Source organism: Argentina silus (assembly GCF_951799395.1).
Source record: "Argentina silus genome assembly, chromosome: 17".
Taxonomy (NCBI): domain Eukaryota; kingdom Metazoa; phylum Chordata; class Actinopteri; order Argentiniformes; family Argentinidae; genus Argentina; species Argentina silus.
Genome location: NC_139671.1, coordinates 2,983,770 through 3,001,068, shown reverse-complemented (window position 1 = coordinate 3,001,068; position 17,299 = coordinate 2,983,770). Strand labels below are relative to the sequence as shown.

The window sequence follows — 17,299 nt, the reverse complement described above, 5'->3', positions numbered from 1 at the left end:
CCACTGACGAGGCTTGGCTGATGTGTGTGTGGCGGGGAGAGAGAAGGAACGTCACCTACCAGGGGTGAGGGTTGCAGTCGTTGGTGTCTGTGTGGAAAAAAGACAAGACAAATCGTAAGAGAGAGAACCAGACACGTAACGTATCCAATATGCAATGTATTGATGTTTATTGAACATGGAAATGGTTATACATTTGTCCAAGGTGCTCCCAGCCCAGGGAATGCATAAACAATGCAAAATCAAGCTATGGGAAGAGAGCCCAATGCCATCTGACAAACCCCAGACAGATACAGTAGGAAGAGCAGAACTAAGCAGGTGGAAGCTGGGGTGGAGGTGGGTGAGGCTGGGGTGGAGGTGGAGGTGGGTGAGGCTGGGGTGGAAGTGGAGGTGGGTGAGGCTGGGGTGGAGGTGGGTGAGGCTGGGGTGGAAGTGGAGGTGGAGGTGGAGGTGGTTGAGGCGGGATGATGATGTCAGAGGTGAGATGGGCAGGTGACTTACTTTGAGAGCAGGTGGGACCCTCCCAGCCCTCCTTGCAGATACAGGTGAAGGTGTCGCCTCCTCCGACACAGGTGCCTCCGTTGAAGCAGGGGCCGGACGTGCAGGTGCTGTTCTTAGCTGGAACAGAAGGGGACGGCAGAGGGAGAGTGAGGAAGGAGGGAGGGTGAGGAAAGAGACGCATGAAGTGACACAAATCACATTTAACGACATGACCAGAGGAAACAAAAATGACAAACCAAGATGGACTGACAGGAAATGGGATCCGACAAGAGACATGGGCGGTGACATACACGTGTCATTTGTGAACACACACACACACACACTCTCATACGTACACACACACACCTGTGTTGCAGGTACTGCCACCCCACCCGGGGGGGCAGGCACAGCGGAAGGCGTCCCCATGATCGTAGCAGGTGGCCCCGTTGCTGCAGGTGTTGGCGTCACACTGGCTCTCACCTGCGCAGACACACAAACACGGACATCGTTCCAGATTCTTGGGAGTCGTCAGTTCAAAACGATTGGGTTCTCTTCAACCACTCAATGAACTTCACTCACGAGAGTGGCAGGTCTTGCCCTTCCAGCTGTCGGCGCACTCGCAGTAGAAGTCGTTGATCAGGTCCACGCAGCGTCCGCCGTTTTTGCACGGGTTGTGGCCGCACTCGTTCACATCTGAGGGAAGAAGGAGGGAAGGGGTGAGTGAGGAAGAGGAGGAGGAGGAGGGAGGTAAATAAAGGTTGAGTTTAGAGCTGGACGCCAAGTTGCTGCCTCTGAATATTCCATTCATGACGATGAGTATTAGTATTCCAATTCTATTTTGAGAGGTATGGTTTGGAAGCCCAGATTGTTATTAGTTGATATTCTCCAAAGGCACAAAACATGGCTGCCATAAAATGATGTGATCGTTGATGAGCATTGTGACGTGTCCCAGCTGTCTGTAACTCTGGTACAAAGGGGAGGAGGAGTAGAAGGAAGAGGAAGAAGAGGAGGATGAGGAAGAAGAGGAGGATGAGGAAGACCAACTCACTGAGGTCACAGAGTCGCCCCTCCCAGCCGTCTGGACAGAAACACCGGAAGGAGTTAACCCCGTCGATGCAGGTGCCGCTGTTCCGACATGGGCTGTCCACACAGTCATTCACATCTAGGACAGAACAACACAGGGGAGAATGAGACATTCACTTGATATAACAGAACATGAACAGAAGAGGGCCCTGCAGAATAGAATATACAGGAATATGGAATGTCACTAATTGAATACAGCTCAACTCGTTTAGTGCCGAGGGTGAATAAAGTCGCATTCTATTGTCAACATTCTAGACCGCCAAGGGAGACTGTATTCACCGAAAAATGCATAGATTATAATGCCTCATTTTGTAGCCAATCAAAGTATTGTTGCTAGGTAAATACCACATAAAACACTTGGCACATGGTGGAACTATCACCCAGACCAGAGGCAGACATGGTGGAACTATCACCCAGACCAGAGGCAGACAGGGTGGAACTATCACCCAGACCAGAGGCAGACATGGTGGAACTATCACCCAGACCAGGGGCAGACATGGTGGAACTATCACCCAGACCAGAAGCATGGTGGAACTATCACCCAGACCAGAGGCAGACTGTGGAACTATCACCCAGACCAGGGGCAGACATGGTGGAACTATCACCCAGACCAGAGGCAGACAGGGTGGAACTATCACCCAGACCAGAGGCCGACATGGTGGAACTATCACCCAGACCGGAGGCAGACATGGTGGAACTATCACCCAGACCGGAGGCAGACAGGGTGGAACTATCACCCAGACCAGAGGCAGACAGGGTGGAACTATCACCCAGACCGGAGGCAGACTGTGGACGTACTCTCATGGCAGTAGGTCCCGCTGAAGCCCAGGTCACAGGTGCAGGTGAAGTTGCCGGCGGGCTGGCTGACGCAGCGCCCCCGAGGGCCGCAGACGTTGGACGAAATGTGACGCACCCCCTCAGCTGAATCGTTGGTAGCCACGGCGATGGTGCAGCTGTCAATCACTGAAACAATAACAAACCCACATACAATTGGAATTCTGCATAAAAAAAATAATAATTAAATCAATGTATTTCAACAAATTCATAAACATACTCACTCAATCAATTCAACCACAGTTCTAGACATTGTATTTCTAGGTGGTGTAGGGGTCCGTACCTTGGCAGGGGGTGGTCCTGCAGTGGTCCTTGAGGTCGGAGCAGGTCTTGCCCTCATAGCCCTCTTTGCAGGCGCAGTAGAAGTCCCCCGCTAGGCTGTGGCAGGAGGCCTTGTTCTGACACGGGTTCGGATCGCACAGGTTGGACGCAGACCAGCCAGGAACCTGCGGGAGAGAGGTAGGAACGACGGACATGTGACCTGGGAACCAGGTGACCCTTGGTCTCAACGAGACTAACCTGGAAAAGTTACGGTCAAATGAAAATAGGATCATGCCATTTATAGAGCACTTTTTCAGTGAGTGAGTGGGTGAGCTTAGATGGACTCAAGGCCACAACACTTTAAATACAAAGATAAGCACACAGAAGTAAGCTGTGGAAGCCTGACATAAGCTCATCAGGAGAATCGACCTGAAGAGCCTCTACATGTTGACAGGTTTAACCTTTACCTGCCTACCACAACAACGCCTGACACGCAACAACATCTTTCAAGCTGCACAGGAATGTCGTAAGTGTGCCATAGGTGGCTCAGTTGGTAGAACATGTTGTGGGTTTGATTCCCGCTGGAACCATATATACTGAAAAATGCACTCACTGCAATGTATGTCACTTTGGATAAACGTCGGTGTGTCATAGGGGTGTCATAGGGGTGTCATGGGGGTGTCATGGGTGTGTCATAGGGGTGCCATAGGAGTGTCATAGGGGTGTCATAGGGGTGCCATAGGGGTGTCATAGGGGTGCCATAGGGGTGTCATAGGGGTGTCATAGGGGTGTCATAGGGGTGCCAGAATATTGTTTCCTCTCTGTCCTTGGAGTGCTGTGTGGGTATAATAAGGGCTCCACCACACCACAGGAGGCACGGCAGCATGTGAGCGGCGGTACGAGTGAGTGGGCGGCGCGCCAAGATCGTCTCATTCAAGGGAATCATATTTATAGTCTTTACGCTAAATCAAGACTGGCTCCAGACCAGCGCCAACCACCATTCAGAAGCTCCTATACGCCGCTGTGCTAGTCTGTGTCTGGCCTGGGAGGACGAGCGCGCGCCATTTCAGCGTGTGTATTTCAGTCTAGTCGAGGGCGTGTCGATTCTTTTAGTACGATGTTTGCCTCGATACAGGATACAAGATCCTTTTACTGCCACACGACCGAGGTTGGTGGGATTGTTTTCCAGCATACAGGGGAGCTCGACATTCACTGACACTTTAAGACCAATGAACACAATACATGGTGGCAAGAGGAGCAGCATTCACATGGGTTGGTTCTAGTAAAGGAGGGCAGCTCAAACAGCCCAACTGTCTGTCTGTCTGTCTGTCTAAATTCTGAACCTGACACTCACCTCACACAGTTCCCCGGAGAACTGGGCTGGGCACTGGCACACGAACCTATCCAGCACTCTGTGGCAGCGCCCCCCGTTCTGGCAAGGCCCGCTGGCACACTGGTTGATCATGATCTGGCAGTGCAGGCCCATGGAGCCAGGTGGGCAAAGGCAGTGGTAACCCCTGGGCCCCTCCTTCAGAGAGACGGGGAGAAACACACAGATGGATCAAGCAACAGTCCTGTAGAGTTGAAGAGACGCACGCATGTATCAAACAGTCCTGTAGAGTTGAAGAGACGCACGCATGTATCAAACAACAGTCCTACAGAGCTGTCCGTCAAAGGATTTACAAAAGAGTCAGATAGAAAGCAAGATACAAGAGGAAGAAATGGGTCAATGATAGATGTTAAGTTAATAGATAGAATGTTAACAGATAGAATGTTAATAGATAAAGTTTCCATGGATGAACACAGTTCTGTTGTTGTTTTCCATTGCCTGCAGAGTTCCACAGGGGAGAGAATATACAGTGAAACGCTATAATTTGCAATTGTCAATTACATCTGATTCCCAACTGACAGTCTCCACTCTTTTGAGCTATAAGCAAATGTTCCCCTCAATCAAAATATGAAAGGATGATTTGAATGGAGGCATTGTTTAGAAGTTAGTGAATAACTCCTACCTTGCATGTCCCTCCATTCTGGCATTGGCCCTGGCAGCTAATTACATCTGTGGTAGTGAGGGCGACAAAGGTGACACAATGAAGACATTACATCACTACGGCATCTAAACAACTTACATGCAGTGCCCTGCGGAGGACAGTTTGGATGAAATCAAACAATTACTGTGGGGTTAAAGTAGAGATTCTCGGCTTTTATTTGATGGCATTTGTGTACCAATCAAAGCATGCAGGTGTTAATGAGTTGAAGATGAAAAGGTTAGTTAGTTATGCCTTCATACGAATAAAACAAACAATGAACCGACACGATCAGCAGGAAGCTACCCAGCATGCACTAGGAACCACAGTGCTAGAGTTGGTACATTTTGTGGTGTGCACAGGCAGGAGGATTGAGAGAGCGCCCCGAGCCTGGTGCCACAGGGACAGGGACAGTAAGACGTGGGTTATGTGACATGGCCAGAGCCAATAACAACTGACAGGAGTGGCTGGAAAAGGGACAGTGGAAAAGATCAGCGGTACGGTGACAATAAACAAAAAATACGATGGCGGCATCGGAGATGGAAATACTGACTGATGTCACAGTTCTGTCCAGACCATCCTTGAAAGCAGTCGCAGTGATATCCGCCAATTAAGTTTTTGCAAGAGTGAGAGTTTACGCATGGATTCCCCACACATTCATTCGCATCTGTGAAAGCAGAATTTGGAGGGAGAGATGGAGGGAGAGGTAAGAGGGAGAGATGGAGGGAGAGATGGAGGGAGAGGTAAGAGGGAGAGGTAAGAGGGAGAGGTAAGAGGGAGAGATGGAGGGAGAGATGGAGGGAGAGGTAAGAGGGAGAGATGGAGGGAGAGGTAAGAGGGAGAGATGGAGGGAGAGGTAAGAGGGAGAGATGGAGGGAGAGGTAAGAGGGAGAGATGGAGGGAGAGATGGAGGGAGAGGTAAGAGGGAGAGATGGAGGGAGAGATGGAGGGAGAGATGGAGGGAGAGATGGAGGGAGAGGTAAGAGGGAGAGGTAAGAGGGAGAGATGGAGGGAGAGGTAAGAGGGAGAGATGGAGGGAGAGATGGAGGGAGAGATGGAGGGAGAGGTAAGAGGGACAGCGAGAGGAGAGGAAGAGAGAGAGAGAGAGAGAGAAAGACGCACATCTGAAAACCCACATTAAAGCGCCACCACCTCTCCAGCAGAAAGTCCAAAGCCGTACAGCCATTCTATCACAAACACATACATGAACAGAAACGACTGTGCTTAACACCTCTACAAAACAAACAACACCTTGTAGTACAATGACAGATTCTGGTCAACCACTGTTTTGAGGCCGATTACTGAAGTGAGGTCTGACACAAACTAATTTAGCATCCATTCAGAAACAGCACCTGACCCAGATCCCTTTCATCTTTCTAAACTCCCCCACCAAAATAAAAGAAACAAAGCCCTGACGCTTATTAGTACATTCAATATCCGGGGGGGGGGGGGGCGCCCCCAGGAGAGCGTGGTCCGTCAAACACCTATTTTACTGTGGCAAAAGACGAGACAATAACTTGACTAAATAGACCCAGAAAAAAAACACTAAAAAACTAAACGAAACGATCATTTTTCATTTCGGTTGACAAAAACGAAAATGATGTCTGACTAAAATCAAACTAAATGGATGAGAGGTTTTGAAGGTGTGGCAAACTGACACCAATCTGGGCAAAATCAATCTATGATGCAAACAGATGGAAACAGGCACATGCTTGCTCCCGGCAGAAAAAGTCGCTACACACACACAACTGAAACTTGTCATTTGATTGGATGCACAATTCATTCCTGACTGGTTGATTACTGCATTACAATTGAACATGAAGTCATTTCGTGTGATATGATATGGAATACACTCATAGTGAATGGGCATCATTTATGTTTTAGATATTCTTTCTGCTTGTTTAAAGGCCTTTGGGCGGCTATGGTAATAGGATTGGATGCGTGGATGATTGACTCTGATGCTGGTGTTTTCTGAGATGGAGGGACTAGGTCCCAGAACCTTACCGATCTGGCAGGTCTTCCCAGCCCACTGTGGGGGGCACACACACTCGAAGCCGCCCACCAGGTCGATACATGTCCCGCCCTGGGCACAAGGACTGGAAGCACACTCATCCTTATCTGAAATGAACACACACACACACACACACACACACACACACACACACACACACACACACACAGTACAACTGTATAAACAAATTAACATGCATGAGTTGAATGTGGCTCTTAGTTGGCTCAATAATTCCCTTTATTTCTGGTGAGATTCTAATATTTACAGTAGCTCCACATCGAGGACCTGAGGCTGCCAACGCAGGCTGAGGTTAAAGGTTAACCATGTTTAATGATGTTAAAGTGCTTCCAAAGCCTCTTCCGGCCGCTTGTTGCCAGAGAAAGCATCACTAGCTGTTACTGAGGAGAGCCTTACACTGAGAGAGAGAAGGGAGGGAGGGAGGGAGGGAGAGAGAGAGAGAGAGAGAAGATGGAGAGAAATAAACGGAGGATGAGAGAGCTGAATGAGATGGTAAGAAGGGGAGTGAGAGATGTGAGAGAGAGAGCCAGAGAAAGGGAGAAGACAGTCATGGGCAGTGGAACACGATGAGCGGGCTAGCGTCATCCAGGGCCCGGCTAAAACCCTAACCTTCTCTTCTGATACGGGCATAACGACACACACACACACACAGAGGAAGCAAAGAAGAAGAAAAAATGCCGCTAAGCCAAACAAACAAACAAACAAACAAACAAGCTATGGCCTTGGCTTGCCCTGTGCCGTGTACACATTGTGTTGTAAACCAGGGAATGAGGCTGACAGACAGGAGGCTGGAAGGGGACTAGAGGAGGGAGGTGGGCGAGGGCTGAGGCAGGGGCTCCCTGGTTGACAGACATGGAGGCTGGAAGGGGACTAGGGGAGGGAGGTGGGAGAGGGCTGAGGCAGGGGCTCCCTGGTTGACAGACATGGAGGCTGGAAGGGGACTAGGGGAGGGAGGTGGGAGAGGGCTGAGGCAGGGTCTCCCTGGTTGACGGGACCCCACAGATGTGTCAGATGTGGGGCACAGGTGGGAGGGGGGGCATATTGTGTGTGTCAGGGGGCATGTGGTGTGTGTCTGTATGTGTGATGGGTTTTAGGCATCGGCCCGCAATGATGAGAGGGCAGACAGGAGACGTAGGGTGGCTCATGGCAAGGACACATGCGTGTGTGCGTGCGTGGGTGTGTGTGTGGGTGCGTGTGTAGTCGTAGGTACAGTGTGTTCATCCACACAAAGTTAAGGCAGATGATGTAAATCCACGCTCGGTGGGTCCCCGATGGGTATCAGTGGTGTGTCTAAACCAGGCCAGGCCCCCACAGGAGCACGCACGCACGCGAGTACACACACACACACACACACACTTTGTAGGGGTGGCTTACACAGAGGAGGGGAGAGGAAGGATAAAATAAATAGAAGTAGTATGTGGGGGAAGGCTTGTTTGAAAACCTTCCTCCAAACCCAGCGTTCCAAGGATGGCACTCCATTGTTTCAACCAATCAAACCCTCTTCCGGATGTGTCATTACTTCACAGAAGGACAGAAGGATCTATTTTGGGGACGGCGTGGTGCTTTCAAGAGGAGGGAGGGTTCCTCACCTCCTTCTCAATGCTCATTGGAGGAGAAGGTCTGAGGTTCCTCCCCCTTGGACATTCTCCAACAACGCATTTTGAGAGGGAGGCGAGGCGAGGCGAGGCGAGGAGAGGAGAGAGGAGAGGAGAGGACAGGAGAGGAGAGGAGAGGAGGGAGGACGGGGAATCGAGGAGATTCTGCCCATGAGAAAAGCAACAGACGAGGGAGAGGAGAGTCAAGGAGGATCATGGGAAGATTGTGTGTGTGTGTGTGTGTGTGGGGGGGGGGGGGGGGGATTCTTACCATTTGCGCAGATGGGCCTATCCCAGCCTGGCGGGCAGTGGCACTCGAACCCGGACAGGACCTCGTGACACACCCCCCCGTTGGCACACGGGTCGGACATACAGGCGTGCTCGACTGGGAACACGTTAAACACACACAAACACTTTCATATACACACACACCGTAAAGTCATGAGTTCAATCAATTCACGATCTAGAAAGTGACTGCCTTTTGTTTTGGATTGATATATACGGACAGGTCCCGAATCCTGGTCAAGTGTTATGATATATCTGTCAGTGGAGCATCTCAAGATATCAAGGCTAGGGTAAATTGAGACTAGCTTCTACCCCCTTCTGCCCCTCTCAGATGACAGGTTTGCAAGCCAGGTTCTCTCAGTACTCTGTGAATGGCAAGATAAGTATGAAACTGTCAAGAGGTGGCAAGAGGACCAAATAGATCTGGGCCTTTGAGAGAGAGGTGAGTCTGCTCCTCTCTACACCAAACCTATCCGGTCCTGTCTGTGAACCCTGGAGGAGCGAGGGGACATGGGTGACTGAGTCGAGCTGAAATCAACCTGGGCGTTTGGGACAGTGTGGGACAGCGTGGGCATTTGGGACAGTGTGGGACAGCGTGGGACAGTGCGCTCCTCTCACCTATGTGGCAGGTCTTGCCAGAGTAGCCGTCAGGACAGGCACAGTGGTACTGGTCCGGCTCCGTGTTCATACAGGTGCCTCCGTTCACGCACGGCTGGTGTCTGCCGCAGTAGTTCAGGTCTGGACAGGGCACACACACACACACACACACACACACGTTAGCAAGTGCACATAGCCACAGCTAGATTACTCCCCCTGTCGTCATGTGTGAATTTGAAAACTCTCTCTCCCCCCCCCCCCCCCCCCCCCCCACTTCACCCACACCCCTTCCACCCCACACACCCCTCCCTCGTTCTCTGTTCTGAGGCTTCATATATAGTCAGTCAGGTATAGCGACCGTTAGCTTAGATACCCGAGTGCCTAAATGCACTCTGCTAGCCATCACCCTGCATGCTTCTGCGAGCGCTGCATATCACAACAGGCCCGCTGGCCAAAGGGCTAGTAAATAAATAACAAAGGATCCATTCCTCGCCAGGGACCTCCGGGCATCCGCTCATCCCCAAAAAGCCCTCAGTGACGGGGAACCACTGGAGGATCAGGTGTCCCTACAGCCACTCCAATCGCAAGGGCCCACACCGTATCCATATCCACTCTCTACCACCGTGCGGCTGTGAAGCAAGGCCTGGCGCTACAGAGGCTCACACACTCAGACCAAACGACTGATTGCAAATCAGTTGTCCAAAGTACAGGAAGCAAAACAACACCTGGTCACTTAGGGATAAGTCATAGTGCAAGACAAAACATTTCTCTAGATCTTGCCCTCTGCCTACTGCTGAGGTGAATATTTCTACTCGGGACGGGAAACGTATTGGGCATGGTTATTCATATACACTCACCGAACACTTTATTAGGAACACTATACTAATACTGGGTAGGGCCTCCCTTTATTAGGAACACTATACTAATACTGGGTAAGGCCTCCCTTTGCTCTTTATTAGGAACACTATACTAATACTGGGTTGGGCCTCCCTTTATTAGGAACACTATACTAATACTGGGTAGGGCCTCCCTTTGCTCTCAATACAGCCTCAAGTCTTTGTGGCATTGATTCCACAAGATGTTGGAAACATTCCTTTGAGATTCTGTGATTCTGTTCCTAATGAAGTGGTTAGTGAGCTTATTTCATATTTGCAAGGATGTGATTCAAGGTTCAAGATTCTTTATTTGTCACATGCATACAAGTATGCAGTGAAATGCAAAAGTGACAGTGCCACAGAGGAGTGCAAACAATAAATTTAAAATGAATAGAATATAAACAGCAGTACAAACAGCAATGTAAGCAATGTACACAATGGAATGACTATATACAATGGCATTGACAGGTTGTCAGTATAGTTATTTACAGTGAAAGATGAGTCTGCAATGGGTAATTATGTGTGTGCGTATGTGTTATGATGTCAGTGAGTGTGTGAGTGACTTGAGGGGGGCACTGGAGGGGTCGTCATTGATGATCCTATATATATGTTAGTTGTAAACATATATGTTAGTGTATGTATGTTAGTATATGTTAGTGTAAACATATGCTACAAGAACATATTCTTTTCCACTTTCAAAGTGTGTCATATGTACCGGGATGCAGGGAGCTGGATGACATCACAAAGAAATTCTTCACAGGTTTGTGCGTGCGTGCGTCTGTGTTCTTACCTTTATCACACAGCAGGCCCCCCCAGTTTCTCTCACAGCTGCACTGCCAGGGGGTGACGCAGGTCCCGTGGACACAGCCGGGGTAGGGAGTACACTCGTCACAGAACTGGCCCTCCCAGCCGTAGTTGCACCTGCCAAACACACAGCCGGCCGGGTCAACAACCGGCAGAGTCAGCCCACGCCGCTCGGTCCAGAACCCCCTAACCACAACCACCAAGGCATCTGTGTACTGTAGATCCGAGGGGATTGGATAGGTGTAGTCAATAATGGAATGCTAATATTTTGCCCTCTGATATTCCTGGATGGCTTACACCTACCCAACCTTCTGACCAAGACAACTGCTGTAGGTTTGGTTTGGTATTGGGTGAGAGAGTAGACCTAAAAAGTTCCACAGGTCGAGATGAGTCGACCTCTCCCAGCTGTACGCCTCAATCCAAAATGAAGAACAGAGATATAGGCACTCAGACTGGATGGTGCTAACTGCATTTTACACATGAATTTGCAATTAAGTCTCGTATAATTAGCTGGATTGACGCATACAGTTGGATTTATACGACAGCAAGCCTGAGTCAGTTTTACGGCTGAATGTCACAGACAGTGGACACATCCATCCATGCAGTAGATCCATCCATCCATCTCAAGGCCTCCTGCCAACTAATCTTAGTAGAGGGGGACATTCCAGGGCATGAGGGGTTAAGAATACTTCCATGGGGCTCCTGTGCAGGGCGGACAGGAAGGAGAGGAGGAGGGGGGCTACCACGGTGTTGTGGCGGTTCCAAGAGTTCATGGCAATGGGTCTCCATGTGAGTGTGTTCATGTGTCTGAGTATGTTTGTGTGTGTGTGTATGAATGTGTGCATGTATGTAAGTATGTATGTATGTATGTACATACATGTGTGTGTGTCTGTGTGTAGGTATGTATGTATGTATGTATGTACGTGCGTGCGTGTAAGAGTATGCTTGTATGCGTGTGTGTTTGTCCACAGCAGCGTCTCGCTATTCCAAGGCCAGTGGTGGTGGAGTCATCAGCTCAGCTGTCTTGTCAGTTTCGAACGACGGGGGGCTATTTTGAGCCCTCCCTCTCCTACAGCACTGGCCGGCACGTCCAAACTGCCACCGTAGAGGAGGGGCTCGGTTGAAAAAGGTCCTAGCAGTAATGCTAATGTCAGAAGCAAACCAGATACCTGAGAATTGGCTATTGTTTTTTTTCCATCAAGAAATGATCAATGAACCTTCTGGTCCTGTAAGTGTATGCTACTCCACGGCACTAGTCGAGGAGACAACAAACTCGCCAGTGACATATGTTTTCAGGCAGGTTGAACCCGTTCCCGAAATGTGTCCAATGATGGGACCCTCTCGCTATCCAGAGAGCTGGCATCCCCATCACCAATCACTTTGTCTTTGAGATTTTTGCCAATCAATCTTTTGTTTAAATCAATTTGCTTTCAGAAATGGCCAAGACTTCAGGTTAGAGCTCAGCTGTTAGCTTGGAGCATACTTCTAGACGAAAGTAAGTTTGGAAAAAAAAAAAAGAATATTTTGGCTCTACACTCCAAAAGTTTGGATTTGAAATCAAACAATTACTATGAGGTTAAAGTAGAGATTCTCAGCTTTGATTTTATGGCATTTGTGTACATATTGGTTTCACCATTCGGATATTACAACACTTGTATAGTCCCCCTATTTCAGGGTACCAAAAGTGATGGGACAATAGGCTTGACAGGTGTTTCTGGGTCGTCAGGTGTGTTCTGTCACATCATTTGTGCAGTCATAATGTCAATGTCTAGTATTGATTCTAGGCTTTACGTTTGGCTTTGGAGTCTGCTATTGGTCTGTCAACATAAGGACCAAAGAGATGAGGCTGAAATATCACAAAACTCAGTAACATAGGCAAAGACCTTAAACCTAGAAAAATCAACAGTTTGGAACATCATTAGAAATCACAAATGGCCTGGTAGGCCAAGAAAGACTTCTACAGTGGATGATGGAAGAATGCTCACCATGACTAAGAAAACCCCCCAAAACATCTGTCCGAAAGATCACAAACACTCTCCAGGAAGTAGGCATCAATGTGTCAGAGACTACCCTCCACAGAAGACTTCACCAGCAGAACTACAGAGGCTACACTGTAAGAAGCAAACCACTAGTTAGCCACAAAAACAGAATGGCCAGATTACGGTTTGCTAAAAAGGTACCTAAAAAAGAGCCTGCAAAGTTCTGGAAAAAGGTATTGTGGTCAGATGAGACAAAGACTAACAGGTACCAGAGTGATTGCAAGAGTAAAGTGTGGAGAAAGGAACTGCCCAATATCCACAGTATACCACCTCATGTGTGAAATATGGTGGAGGGGGTGTTATGGCTTGGACATGTATAGCTGCCACTAGAACTGGCTCACTTGTCTTAATTGATAATGTTACTGCTGACAGCAGCAGCAGGATGAATTCTGAAGTGTTCAGACACATCTTGTCAGCACAAGTACAAGAAAATGCCTACAAACTCATTGGACGGCGCTTCATCATACAGCAGGACAATGACCCAAAACATACTGCCATAGCAACTAAGGACAACTAGTTGACTGGCCAACTCAATCTCTAGATTTAGATCCTATTGAACATGCATTTAATTTGTTGAGGAGGAGACTTAAGGCATTGTGTGTTTATTTACTCTTAAAGCACACACTCAGTCCTCATGTTGTCAGGCCACCATTTTGCTATTACCACATGAAGTCACGTACGGCTTGGAGTGTGCACCCAGGCTGAATTCCAGCCTCAGCAGCATCGGCCCATGATTTGCCAGAGGTTACAAAACACTGGGAGAGTTATGGATACCGCATCACACTGCAATAGTGAGCTTGGCAATTTGATAATGTGTCAGGGCAAGTTAGGCCATCGCCTCGCCCCCTCCTGGGCTAGGACATGTACCCACAAGGACGGTGCTGCTAGAACGGCTAGGCTGCATTCCTCTGGAACTTCCCATTGTGCCGTACAGCCAGGGCCCGCCTCGGAGATGCCTCGCACAACAGTTATGGTGAGCTCCTGACATTGATTGGTTACCAATGGGAGTGAGGGCCTGCCATCCAACTCAGAACAGTATAGGTGGTCTCTCTGCCTAAACAGACTAGCCGGTGGTCTCTCTGCCTAACGAGACTAGCCGGTGGATGGTCTACCTAACAAGACTAGCCGGTGGGATGGTCTACCTAACAAGACTAGCCGGTGGATGGTCTACCTAACAAGACTAGCCGGTGGATGGTCTGCCTAACAAGACTAGCCGGTGGATGGTCTACCTAACAAGACGGTTGGCTACCGCCCCCATGTTTTGCACGCACACAAGGCGCCCTTCCCGATGACAGCAGGGAAGTGCATCAGTCCATCCTGTAGAACAGGGGTGGAGGGGGGGATTGAAGTGGGGTGGAAGGAGGAGGAGGGGGAATTTTAGGTGATGATGACAGGACATTGTGTAATTTCCTCTCTTAAAAATAAAGACATCAAACACACCAGGCTCTCTGTGTCTATACCGGCCTCAGCTTATGATGCAAGGGGGATTGGGGGGGGGGGCTGGAATGCAACGTTCCTCAGCACGTTTTTTTTATCAGTCAAATATAACATTGATAACTTATTTCTTCCGCCAGGGTCGTGGGGAGTTAGCAGGATATTTGGTATTCCGGAGGAGACTTGTTGCTAAAAATACAAGCGGCGTGCCGTTGGCCTTTCCTCCTGAACCGACAAGGCTTCAAGGGAAGTGCTGTCAGGGAGGTGTTTCTCTCCTCATCCCTCTCTCTACCCCTTTCCTTCCCTGGACCTCAACCTCTCCTGTCTCTCAATTCAATGGGATTCATGAGCATGAATACCTAATGTTTACATTGCCAAAGCAACCGATGTTGCAGACCAGGCTGACCCCATTTAGTTGACTGGTTTTTTAGTCAAGCGTTCTGAGCAGAAGTATCTTTCCGGAGAGGGGGAATTCGTTGAAAAAAAGTGATCTAGCTGGCTGTGTTCACAGTTCAGAGTGTGTTAGCTTGCTTTTAGCTGAACTGTAATGCAAGCCATCCACTTAGCTAGTCAGTGAGTTGATAGTTGGTGCAGTAACTAGAAGCAGTGGTAAAAATCACTGGTTAAAAAATGTTGTCGTCAATCGACCACGGTTTTTAGTTGGGGACAGCCCCATCATAAACAATACCAGAAAGCTAAAAAACAAAACAATAGGAAAATAATGACAAATGGCTATAATGATGGAAATAATTATTTAAATTGTAAATGAAAACCACAATACAGGAAAAACTAAAACAAACAATAAACAGTTACAATAAGAAATCTCTATCTCCTACCTATCGGGTCAAGAGTAAAGCCAGAGTAGTTTGATGAATAGCAGGCAGGCTCTTAGCTTCCTGTCACCATATTCCAAATGCTGCTGGTATGAACAATAGAGGTTCAGAATAGTCTTATTTAGGGTTAGGGTTAGTATTGTCCAATGTATGGTCCACTGCTAGCTACCACAAAAATACTATCGATTCACGTTTGACAACTGGTCTCGACAACTTTATTCCTGATTCATTGACCATTAGTCTTTCAGTTTCCTTGCAGTTTGTGAACAAGGTCTCCATGAAGTACCAAATTAATCTGAGTGGATTGTGAGCATTCGCCGTTGAAACAATTACTGTCAATATCCAAGAGATGTTTAACTTACTTGCATTCCCCTGGGACTAAGCAGCCTCCATGTAACAGGTTGCAGCCTTGTTTGCAGATTGCTGAGAAAGAGAAGGGGAAAAAAAGAAAAAGAAAAGAGGAAGAGAGAAGGAGAGGGGGAGAAGGAGAGGGGGAGAAGGAGAGGGGGAGAAGAGAGGCTTGTGTGACGAGATGTGAGAATTCATTGTGCCCCAGTGACACAACAGAGAACTTCACAGCCTAGGATTCACACTTCCAAAACTCACCCACCCCCTAACTACACCCTCCTCCTCTAACCCTGTGTCTTCTGCGGTCAGTCCTGCGATTTAGTAGACAGCCGAGCTCACACCCAACTGTTTCATACTGCCACAAAGAAAACTGCAATACCGAATATGGAAACAGCAGCAGCATCATCAGTGGTTCACATGTCAGCAGCAGAGTTGAGGAAGAGGAGTGTCTAGTCTACCAACTGATCACATGGGCTGGACACACAGGACCCCAGGGAGAAGAGGGAGCAGGAGCTCATTTGTCATCAAGCAGGGGAGCAAGGCTTTTATTATGCCAATGTTTATACCTACAGCACTCTGAAACTGAAGAGCTCCAAGTCTACTAGCCTGCCAAGAACTCATACCCCTTTCTCTGTAATAGGCAAGGTGGAATGTTCACCATTGACACCAGGGTTCTCCATCTCCGGTCCTAGAGAGCCACGGTGCTAAGGAGCTAACACACCCAAGATGCCAAACGTCACCGACTCACCCGTGGTGCAGTCCTGGCCCATCCAGCCCCCCAGACACACCCGGTTGCCTGAGTGCTCGCAGCGGTAGTGGCCAAAGTAGTCGTCACGCGGCCGGCACTGCTTGTTGCACTTGCTGCCGTAATAGTTCTCGTCGCACTTGACACGGATGCGGTATTCCAGTCGAGCAACGGGTCCGTCGTGGGGGATGGTCTGCCAGTGGTCCCCGGGGTTGATCATCCCTGTGTGGATGCTTCGCTCAATCAGGAGCTCCTCGTCATCTAAAAAAGGGGGGAAAACGAATGATAAAAAAAACTAAAACATTACAAGATGGCCGCTGGAGTGATTAGAAATTAAATGCAAAAGTTTAACCGTTTTGGTGGCAATCCTAAAGAACTTGTCTTAGGGATACCACACCACTTGCACTCCATATTTGTATGACTTGCTGGCTTTGCTTTCCCCACTGTACTCAACAACAATGAAGTCTCCGTTCACTGGAGCATGAGATGAGGATGTTGACAGTGCTTGGTGAGGATGTTGATGCAGTGATTTGTAACTACTACTTCATGATTTCCCACTGTTTTTCGGCTGCCCTGTGGAAGAACCCTTTCGGAACCCTTTTAAGTTCCATGTAGAACCCTCTGTGAAAAGAGTTCTACAATGGAACCCAAAATGATTCCCACAGGGACAGCCAAAGGACCCTTTGAGGTTCTGTACAACCTGTACAATAAGTGAATGTAGCCAATTCAATTTCAGTAATTCTGTTCACGACTTGATTTGGTTATTCTGTTACTGGTGTGGTAACAGAATGACCAGTTTAAATCACTCACTCGTTCATAAATTAAATCTATATTTAAAATCTAAATATATATAAAAATATCGATAAAAACACTATAAGTCTTTGCTAGGTCTACCTATAGGTTTATTGACTTTCATTATTCTCGATCCTCATGAGGCAGATCTTTTTGAAAGTGTTGATATTAGTTGACCAGGGTCTATACTTTAACTCTATACTACCACACACACACACACACACACAGCAAACATCTCTCA

The 17,299-nt window shown here is 48.4% G+C and overlaps 1 protein-coding gene across 3 annotated transcripts in view; it reads right to left on the bottom strand.

Annotated features, from left to right (window-relative positions):
* jag2b (jagged canonical Notch ligand 2b) overlaps positions 1-17,299 on the bottom strand; it is a 51,184-nt gene that overhangs the window by 10,797 nt on the left and 23,088 nt on the right. Inside the window, exons 3-18 of one of the 3 annotated variants that reach the window (XM_083689482.1) lie at positions 16,270-16,527; positions 15,536-15,596; positions 10,854-10,984; positions 9,210-9,329; positions 8,578-8,691; positions 6,687-6,800; positions 5,236-5,349; positions 4,668-4,714; positions 4,010-4,183; positions 2,678-2,840; positions 2,359-2,523; positions 1,526-1,639; positions 1,057-1,170; positions 844-957; positions 499-615; positions 60-87 (exon numbers count right to left, since the gene is read on the bottom strand). In XM_083689482.1, the coding sequence (XP_083545608.1) occupies positions 60-87; positions 499-615; positions 844-957; positions 1,057-1,170; positions 1,526-1,639; positions 2,359-2,523; positions 2,678-2,840; positions 4,010-4,183; positions 4,668-4,714; positions 5,236-5,349; positions 6,687-6,800; positions 8,578-8,691; positions 9,210-9,329; positions 10,854-10,984; positions 15,536-15,596; positions 16,270-16,527 (1,948 nt within the window). The remainder of the gene's footprint in view (positions 1-59; positions 88-498; positions 616-843; positions 958-1,056; positions 1,171-1,525; positions 1,640-2,358; positions 2,524-2,677; positions 2,841-4,009; positions 4,184-4,667; positions 4,715-5,235; positions 5,350-6,686; positions 6,801-8,577; positions 8,692-9,209; positions 9,330-10,853; positions 10,985-15,535; positions 15,597-16,269; positions 16,528-17,299) is intronic. The other 2 variants (XM_083689483.1, XM_083689484.1) reach the window with 2 other exon arrangements.